At 48.1% G+C, this 10094-nt stretch overlaps 2 protein-coding genes across 2 annotated transcripts; both read right to left on the minus strand.

Moving 5' to 3' along the window:
• Nucleotides 1-502: 502 nt before the first annotated feature.
• Nucleotides 503-1693, minus strand: EMWEY_00045450 (hypothetical protein, conserved; the record flags this gene model as incomplete). Its single annotated transcript, XM_013483024.1, has 2 exons — nt 503-591; nt 812-1693. Coding segments are annotated over 2 exons (971 nt in total), but the record flags the coding sequence as incomplete, so codon positions are not given.
• A 3848-nt stretch (nt 1694-5541) lies between these two features.
• On the minus strand, nt 5542-9826 carry EMWEY_00045460 (adhesion regulating molecule, putative; the record flags this gene model as incomplete). The annotated part of the gene is made up of 9 exons (XM_013483025.1): nt 5542-5783; nt 5924-6013; nt 6536-6615; nt 6799-6890; nt 7071-7111; nt 7440-7560; nt 7783-7892; nt 8071-8182; nt 8402-9826. 9 exons carry the CDS (start codon nt 9824-9826, stop codon nt 5542-5544), a joined length of 2313 nt encoding a protein of 770 aa, XP_013338479.1.
• Nucleotides 9827-10094: the final 268 nt, after the last annotated feature.

Here is a 10094-nt window from a genome sequence, read left to right on the forward strand (position 1 = left end):
TATATATATATATATATATATATATATATATAACGGCAAATGGTGTATACATAACACCAATAGTTAATAGAGAAGAAAAGACCCGTGGGTATACGGCTAGATACAGCCCCGTTAACAACTACTAAACTCTAAACCCTAAAGGGACAAAACATGCATGCATGCATGCATGCACGTGTGGATGCATGCGCATGCAAATTAAATGGATATACCTTCAATAAATTTGTATATTAAGCATGGGTAGGTTAGTATACAAACATGCCCATACACCCTGCTGCTATTAGATTAAGTTATTGGGGTTTAGGGTTTCTTATGGTTTCCTAGGGTTTCCTAGGGTTTATTAGGGTTTACTAGGGCTTACTAGGGTTTATTAGGGTTTATTAGGGTTTAATATAGTGCAAGTGTAGGTGTAATAATAGAAGAAAGATCAATTCTTGGTGCTTTTTTATGCAAAAGTTCAATATTATATCTTTGTCTAGTTATTTTTGTCTTGAGGTGTACGTACACCCGATTAAAGTTCAATACTACCCATCCGCTATTTCCTATACCATCTCTTCCTTTGTATATTTCTTCGCCAAATTCTTCTATCATTTCCTATAAAAAAAAGAAAAAAACAAGATATTTATTTATTTATTTATTTATTTATTTCCTTATTTATTTATTTATATATTTACAAGAAGATAGAGCAAGAGGGACACATGTAATCACAAATAATGACTAAAGACAAACAAAACAAACAGCAGCAACAGAAACAGAAACAGCAACAGCAACAGCAACAGCAGCAGCAGCAGCAGCAGCAGCAGCAAATACAAACCTGAATAAGAGTGTTAGCTACAGCATCTATATGTGTGGGGCCAAGACAAGTAGCTAAGAGGAAGGCCTCCCATTCAGAGACAAGAAGATCTTCCTTCATCCTTTGTTTCTTATTGGGGATCGTCTTTGGGATCGTCTTTGGGATCGTCTTTGGGATCGGGTCTGGGATCGTGTCTGGGATCGTGTCTGGGATCGTGTCTGGGATCGTGTCTGGGATCGTATCCTCGATGGTTTCTGGGATCGTGTCTTCAGTGGCATCTCGTATAGCCTCTGGGATCGCCTCTGGGATCGTGTCTGGGATCGAGTTGAGGATCGCCTCCTCCTTATCAAGTAAATAGTCAGGATTATAACAAAAGCTCTGAGGTACAGGCCTATTATGAGGAGACAGTAGGGGTCCCCTCTTACGCTGCAGCAGCAGTCTCTCCCTTTCTCTCTCTTCTTCCTTTCTTCCCCATGCAGCACAACGTAAGAAACAAACTACATCCTCTACTTTATGTTTATCTGCTGCTTTTGCTGCAGCAATCAGTAAATCTGCATCTCCTGCTGGTAGATCAGATAGAGACCATACATCATATATTATTTTTTCTTCTTCTTCTTCTTTTCCTCCTTGTCCTCCTATTGCTCTTGCTGATGACGAGGATGGTGCTCTTGATGCTGCTGCTGCTGCTGCTGCTGCTCGTGCTGCTGACGTTCCTGCTACAGACGATACAGCAGAATGTGTAAGGAAAGCTGCAGGCACTCCATGGCTGCTGCGCCTCCCCCACTCAGGTGTATATACACCCGAGACAACCCCTCTTGAGCCCTTATGAAGAGAAACAGCAGCACTGCTACCAGGATTCAGGAGGAGGAACAGCAAGACAAAAAAGAAAAGACAGGGGCCCATCCTGCCTATCCTTGTTCCTGGGATCGGATCCCTGGGATCCGATCCCAGGGGCTGATGGATCCCCACTCAATGCAGTCCAAGTACCCTCCTCAAGAGGAAGACGAATGATGGGCGGGTAAGCTGCTTTAGGGGCCCCACTCGCATGCGGCGTGGCTGAATGAGCTGCCTATACACCGCAGAGTCTGCGGTGTACGCGCGGCAGCCGCAGCCGGGGGCCCCTGACGTGTGGGGTTTTCTCTGTCCTTTTGCTGATTTTATTCCTCCCCATCCGCAGGATGAAGAAAGAAACAAAAAGGATTTAATTATAAACACGGACAGAGTAGCAAGCAGCGGCTGTATAGACTGGCGTAATAATCCCTCTACAAATAATGCTATCTAGCGGCACCAGCAGGCAAACAGATGGAAGATAAAGGGGGGAAACAGATAAAAAATACTATAAAAAGAAATAAAGGAGTACTATTTTCTATTTATTCATCCTTTTACCTCTTCAAAGGGAACACAATCGAGACACAAACAGCTCAGCAGCACACAGAGCACAGGGCCCCCATGAGGGGCCCCCTGGGGGGCCCCTAGGGGCCCCTGTTGTTGGTAGTGAAAGGAGACTTATAAAAGGTAGCCATATGCATGCATGCGGCTTTCTTGTAAGCTTTTCCTCTGCATGCAGATGGCTGACAAGGATGTGGAGGCTTAGGGTTTAGGGTTTAGGGTTTAGGGTTTAGGGTTTGGAGGTCTGGGGTCACCTGTCGAGGTCACCTATAGTGTGTCTATTTTCTCCGGTTTTTCTTCCCCTTTTCTTTCTTTTTTTATTTTAATATTAGTACAGTACCATTATTATGAGTAAATTAGTTATAGAAGAGGAAGAAGAGCAGCAGCAACTACCTAATTACCCCGAGTTATCTGTATCCCCTTGTAACGCAGCAATGTGTACTAATGAGGCAGATGATTCCTCTCCTTTGTCTGAGGATCCTATAGAGGAAACAGTACTTATAGACCTTCTTCTTCTTCCTGGTCCTAGTAGGAGGCGTAAATATTTCCCTATAAGTACAACTTTATGGCAAATAAAAGAAGCAGTAGAGAAAGACCTCCGCATTCCTTCCCTAGTTGTTGCCTTATGCCCCCTACGTGATGGTTGGGGGGCCCCCGGGGTATCTGGGGGACCCCGTAGGGGCCCTTCAAGGGGCCCCTCTGGTCCTCTTCCATGGAGCACAACTGTAAAAGAATTAGGGTTTACGGGGGGCCCCTCCCCTACAACGGGGGCCCTTGGGGTTTATATTTATAGACCCTCTAATGCAAACCCTCAAGACCCTATACCTGATCTCCATCAATTAGGGTTTCCTAATTTCCTTAAAGATGCAACAGCAGGTGCAGCAGCAGCAGCAACAGCAGCAGCAGCAACAGCAGCAGCAGCAACAGCAGCAGCAGCAGCAGCAGCAGCAGCAAACCCTAATTAAACCCAAATTCTAATACTTATGTTTATTATTTATATGCACTCTATAAGGGTGTACATAAATACACCCAGCAATTAATTAATTAGCTAGCTAGCTAATTAATTAATTAATTAATTAATTAATTAGCTAGCTAGCTAGCTAGCTAGCTATTGGCTGTTTTGTATGATTGTGTGTGTGTATATATATGTGCAGGTATAGATTTTGTCTTACGTAATCGTTGCAGTGTATGTACACAAACATGTAAGGTGTCTTCTTGCTCAACACAATGCATGCGCGAGGATTCTTGCTGCAGCAGCAAGAAGGGTTTATTTCTTAGCAGCAAAGAAGATAAAGAGATGCAGCAAGGTGTATACGTAACTGCTGATGAATGGGAAGCAAAGCAGCAAAAAGCTGCTGTTGTGCTGCAGCGGCATGCACGTGCATGGGCAGCAAGGAAGGAGGCACAGCAGCGTAGACAGCAGCGTGACAATATGCTGCTGCAGCAGCAGCAGAAGCAGCAAAGAAAGCAATGGGAAGCAGCAGTACGTAAGAAAAGGCAGCAGCAAAGAGGGGGGGCCCCATCTACTGCAGCAGACTTTGCTGTCCTGCATGCAGAGGTAGCAGCATGGCGTTGTATACAAGAGAATAGGATAAAGGAATGGGCAGCAGCAGCATCTTCTTCTTCTTCGTCGCAGCAGCAGCAGCAGCAGCAGCAGCTACAGCTACATCTGCTGCAGCAGCAGTTGCTACCCGAGCAGATACTACCTTTGCTGCAGCAGCAAAGGCCATCAAACCTTACCACGGATCAGCAGCGACGGCAAGCCTTGCTGCTGCTGCTGCAGCAGGAGACACAGCTGCTGCAGCGTATAGAGGGACTTAAACAAAAAGCAGAGCAGCAAAGGAAGCAGCAGCAGCAGCAGCGGCTCCTTATTAAGATGAAGGAACCTCTTATATGGGTACAATCTAACGGAGACACAGCAACTGTACATACACCGCAAACAGACACTGCATGCAAATTGCATGCACTGTACCAGCAGCTTGCATGGGGCCCCCTTGATGTACCTAAACGTTTAGAGGTATTAGCAGCAGCAACAGCAGCAGTAAAAGAATGGGGCCCCCATGGTGGTAGTAATAATGATGATGGTGGGGCCCTTGCTGCAGAGGTACTTGAATTGCTGCAGCGGGAGGTGCTGCTGCTGCAGAGGGGGCGCAGCAGCAAGCTGCTGCTGTCTGGATTAAGACAAAGAATTAATTCTCTATTTAGTCTTCTTCTTCTTAATCCTTCTTTTAATCCACAAGCTAAAGTTGTCACTGCTGTTGCATATGCAGCATAAATCTATAATTGTGCATGCATGCATGCATATGGGGAGGGATGCATGCATGCATGCTTAGATGCATGCAAGCATGAGTGGATGGCTGCATGCACGCATGGCTGCATGCATGCATGCATATATGCATGCGTGGCTGCATGCATGCATGTGTACGTGCATGCATGCATGCATGTATGTATGCTCGTGGTGTATGTGTTGGCAGCAGGAAGCCCCAAACCCTCTTTTTAGTTATTGCTGTGTCTTTTCCCTCTTTTTTTATTATATAATAATTATTAACTTATATATAATTAATTATATATTTATATAATTAACTATATAATTATAATCAATGTGGGGCCCCTAGGGGGCCCCTAGTTTAGCAGGCTGATAGTAGACGGCAGCACTCTTTCCTTCTTTCTTTATTAACTTCTTTCTTTTCTCTCTTTATTACCACTAAAACTAAGGAAAGGGGGGACCCTGGGGGCCCCCAGTACCCTGCCTTCTTGCTCATAGAAGATCTGCAGAGGGAACAGAACAAGCAGTGGGGCCCCCATGCATTCAGGGGGCCCTCAGGGTATTTACAAGGCCTAATGCCACTATATAGATACACCGCAAACATTAAAAAAAAGATGAACAATGAGGCAAATGGGGCCCCTGTACCAATAAAAAGAGCTACGCAAAGAGGGCAAGACAGCTACAGGGGGGCCCCCCTTCATTTAAAGGACCCTTTTAGCTGTCTTGACGGCCTCTAAAGGGCTATTGAGGGGCCCTTGGGGGCCCGCCTAATCAGGAGGGGCCCCCCCTTCAGTTGGGGCCCCGTACGTGGGGCCACCATCGTTGACAGTAAAGGCACACTAAACAAAGGGGGCCCATTTAGGGGCTTCTTGTGCCATAAGACAGAGTATGAGGGGCCCCTTTGGGGGGCCCCTTGGGGGGCCCCCAGTAAGTCTTAAAGAAGGGGGCCCCCTATAAGAAAAGTTTGTTACTTGGGTATAGGGAGATGAATGATATTTTCTTCCCATTCCTCAAAGAGGGTAGCTGCATGCACCTGAATAAATAAATAAATAAATAAATAAATAAATAAATAAATAAATAAATAAACAAAAAATAACTATTTATTATTATATAGGATAAGACTTACAGGATTTTGTTCCTTTAATGCAGCAGCAAAACTGCTCTCATCTGGTGCTGCTGCTGTTGCTGCTTCTTCTGCTTCTGCTGCTGTTGCTGCTGTTGCTGCTGCTACTGCTGTTGCTGCTGTACGCCGCAGCAGCGCATGCAACTGCAACAGCAGCTGCCCCTTCCAGTGCTGAGCTCCGTGCCAACGAACTGCCTGCTGCCCGCACTTAGAACCTGTATATACACCGCAAATATGCATGCATGCATGCATGCAGCATGCATGCATGTAAACCTTACTCCCTCTATATACACACCAAGAATCAACAGCAAAAACACAAGACAGATTAGGGTTTAGGGTTTAGGGTTTAGGATACCTATGGGGAATTCTTGGCCATGTCTTTGTTCGTAAGAAGTGACGAGGGTTTTGGGCATTTGTTTGTTAGGAAGAAGAGGGGCTCCTTCTCCTGCAGCAAAAGCAGCAGCAGCAGCAGCAGCAGCAGCAGCAGCAGCAGCAGCAGAGGGTAGGCAGCAGACAAGGAAGAGAAGGCAACAGAAGATTGTACTCGCTGCTAGGGTTTAGGGTTTAGGGTTTAGGGTTTAGAGATCACAGAGAGATAAAACCACAACAAAGGAGATAAATGAATAAGTAACAAGGAAGAGAGAAGAAAGGAGACAAAAAAGGAGACAATATAAATATAAATAAAAGGAGACAATATAAATAAAAGAAGACAATAAAGGAGACAAAATAAATAAAAAAAAAATATACCTATATACTGTAGACCTTGAGAAGATAACCAAGAAGAAATGTCTCCTTCCCATACAGCATCTACATACACATACACACAACTACCTGCTGCTGCTGCTGTTGCTGTTGCTGCTGTTGCTGCTGCTGCTGCTGCTGCTGCTGCTGTTGCTGCTGCTGCTGCTGTTGCTGCTGAGGCTGCTGTTCTATGGCTAAACCCTAAACCCTAAACCCTAAACCCTACCTGAGTCGTATTGCTCTCCCAGTAGATCCAAACAGAAATGGCGACTGCCTGGTCTTCTACAGACTACACACCTCGCCATCCTGCAGCACAAACCCTCCTAAACCCTAAACCCTAAACCCTAGCATACAAGAAACGCAAGTGTATTAGACAGGGTAGACAGGAACCCTCTTAACCACAGCGAAAACCCTTAAGTCTGCCCCCCTTATTGTCTTTGGGTTGTCTAGGGTTTAGGGTTTAGGGTTTAGGCAGCAGCAAACCCTCACCCGCCCTGCAGCACAGGGACCTCAGAGAGGCGACACTCTGCGTAACTCTTTAGAGCTTCGCGCAGCTCAGGGGGGAATGCATGCGTCTCCATCTGCAGCAAACAGCAGCAGCAGCAGCAACAGCAACCAACAGCAGCAGCAGCAAATAAACAGCAGTAAGAAAAGGGCAGCAACGGCAGCAGCACGGGCAAAGAGCACAAACAACAGCAACAACAGGAGCGGCGGGACAAGGGGTCTGCTGATTAGTAAACCCTAAACCCTAGTTTGCTTACCGCGTTGCGCTTTGCCAGCGTCAGACCCTCAACCCTCTCCGCTGCCTGCAGCGCCAACAGCAGCAGCAGCACCAGAGGAACAGCAATTAACTTTAAAGAAAAAGAGTTTAGGGTTTAGGGTTTAGGGTTCACAAGACAACGAGCCTCACCGCCACAAGCTTAGGAATATCCAACTCATTCAGTGCTGCAGCACAACACGCACACTGCTGTTGCTGCAGTTGCTGCTGCTGCTGTTCCTGCTGCTGTGATAGCTCTCTGATGCTGTTGCTGTTGTGGCTGCAACTGTGAGTACTGATGCAGCTGTTGCTTCCACTGCTGCTGCTGCTGCTGCTGCTGCAGCAGCAGCAGCAGGAAGCAGAGGTGACGCACCATCAGAAGAAGGGAAGGATTCCCCTAGAGATAATTTTTTAATGGCTAAGTTTGGACTAAATAAACTAAGAGAAAGACCAAAGATATACAATTCAAAACACTCCTTTAGGCTTAATGTTTGCTGCACACAACAAACCCTAAACCCTAAACCCTAAACCCTAAACCCTCGGCCTCCATTTAAGACCACCATAAACCCTAAACCCTAAACCCTAAACGCAAGTAGATACACTTCGAGAAGGGAAACAAATCATTCCCTATACAGGCTCAGCACCAGGACTATCACTGCACCCACTATATACACCTTTAAACCCTAAACCCTAAACCCTAAACCCTGTGCCCTCACGTCTACATGGGCTGCTCGCCCGTCGTTCTCCATAAGCTGGTGGTGGAAGCGCAAAGCCTCGAGCGCTTCATCAGCGGATGACTCGCTGCTGTCTGATTCAAGCGCCTCTTCTGCTCACAAACCCTAAACCCTAAACCCTAAACCCTAATCGCTCTATCTCAGCCCTATTTTTCAGCAACAACCGTTTCGCCTTTGGCCTTTTTTGTGCTTATTAGTGTCACGCAGGACCCCAAACCCTAAACCCTAAACCCTATACCCTCGTTTAGGGTTTGCGATACGTTCCCTTACCAGATCCACTAGCTGCTTCTGATTCTTCTTCTTGGCTGTCTGCTATAAAACTGCCTGCGCTCTCCTCTGAGTCATAAGCCGCCTCTCGTAGATCTCGAGAAAAGGAGAAAAACTACACGCATACACAAACCCTAAACCCTAAACCCTAAACCCCAAACCCTAAACCCTCACAGGATGCAGTATGCCACTGTTCAAACCTGTCTTGCCAGCTCCAACGGCAGAAAACAGCAACAGTACATGGTGGCCAGCAGAAGCAACAGGAATAACAGCAGCAGCAGCAGCAGCAGGCACAACAGCAGCAGTGAGTGCAGCAGCATGGGCCAGCACCCACCCTTGATGCATTTCCGCCTCTTAGAGTCTTCCTGTGTCCTGCTGTTGTTTTTGAATCTCGACGTTTGTTGATTTTGCTGCTTTTGCTGCTGTTACTGCTGCTGCTGCTTGTGCTGCTGCTGCTGCTGCTGCTGCTGCTGCTGCCTTCATCCTCAGTTAGGGCCCCCTCAGAGGAAAGGAGGCCCCCAGAGCGGCGATGCTTCTCTCTTAGTGTATTTGCTAGCTTCTGCAGCCGATGCTGCACCACCTTCTGTGAGGGCCGGGAGTCTGCATCAGTTTCCTGCTGCTGCTGTTGCTGCTGCTGTTGCTGGTCTTTATGCTGCTCCTGCTGCTCCACTTCGTCCAGCAGCTGCTGCGATCTACGCAGACGACGGTGAACAGGGATTGGGGAGGACGATCTGCTGAGGTCTCCTGTTGCTGCTGCAGTTGTTGCGCTGCCGCTGTTGCTGTTGTTGTTGCTGCTGCTGCTATCCGCACCTGCACCAGGAGGCTGAGAGGAAGCCCTTAAGGGGCTCAAAGCCGCCTTCTCCTTATCTCCTTCCTGTTCTCGATTGTTGCTGTTGTTGCTGCTGCTGCTGCTGCTGTCGTTTGCTGCTACTGCTGCTGGTGCATTGCCATCTTCGCTGCTGCTGCCGCTGCCGTCCACGCGCAGTCGTCGGCGGCGTCGTCTTGACCTCGGTAAGGAATTGTCTGTCTCTGCAGGAGCAGCAGCTGCTGCTGCTTCAGCTGGTGACGCTGTTGCAGGTGCAACGGCTGGTGCTGCAGGAGATTCTGCTGCTGCTGTTGCTGCTGCTACTGGAGATTCTGCTGCTGCAGAGTCCTTCAAGGCGCTCCGCCTCAGCCTTTTTCTTTGGACGCGACGCGAAGAACTCAAACTGCTGCAGGGGCTATATCCCGCAGCAGCAGCACCAGGGGGAGCAGCAGCAGCAGCAGAAGGGCATGCTGAGGAATTAGACAACCCAGGCGCAGCAGCAGCACTTCTTGCATATCTTTGGGGGGTCTTAAGGGTTTCTGCTGCAGGTGAACCTACACCTGGAGTTCCGAGGGCCGCCAGACGAGCTGAGCGACGTCTCCCAGGTGTAGAAGGGCCCACACCAGTGTGTGCTGCTGCTGCTGCTGTTGCTGCTGTTGCTGCTGTTGTTGCTGCTGCTAGGTCAGAGAAACGTTTAACAGGAGAAGAGACCCCACGCAGTCCGTCTGCATCATCATCTGAATCAATTAAAGGAACTGAACGTCTACTGCGGCGTACAGAAGGCCAGTCGGGAAGCGCCTTCTGCTGCTCCTGTTGCTGTTGCTGTTGCTGTTGTTGTTGTTGCTGCTGCGGCGGCGGCTGCAGCAGCTGCTGCTGCTTCAGGGGATTAATAGCTTTTACTTCATCTTCGGAGTCGGTGAGGAGGATCGTCAGTTCTGTTTCGGCCTTCTCCATGGCACCGCTGCATGCTGCTCTCTTTTGTACTGTTGCCGTTTGTGTTGCTGCTGTCTTCTATAAGGAGGAAGCACTGCAGCAGCAGCAGAAGCTTTTGCTGGCCATATAGGGAGTTAATGCTGAAGCACTGAAGCTGAAGCAGCAGCGGTTTCGGTGTAACAGCAACAGCAGCCGCAACAGCTGGTGAAGCTGTTGTTGCCGCTGCTGGTGCCGGTGTGCTGCTGCTGCTGCTGCTGCTGCTGCTGTTGTGTTGGCCTTGAAATAGGTC

Source organism: Eimeria maxima, genomic scaffold (genome assembly GCF_000499605.1).
Source record: "Eimeria maxima Weybridge genomic scaffold, Emw_scaff904, whole genome shotgun sequence".
Taxonomy (NCBI): domain Eukaryota; phylum Apicomplexa; class Conoidasida; order Eucoccidiorida; family Eimeriidae; genus Eimeria; species Eimeria maxima.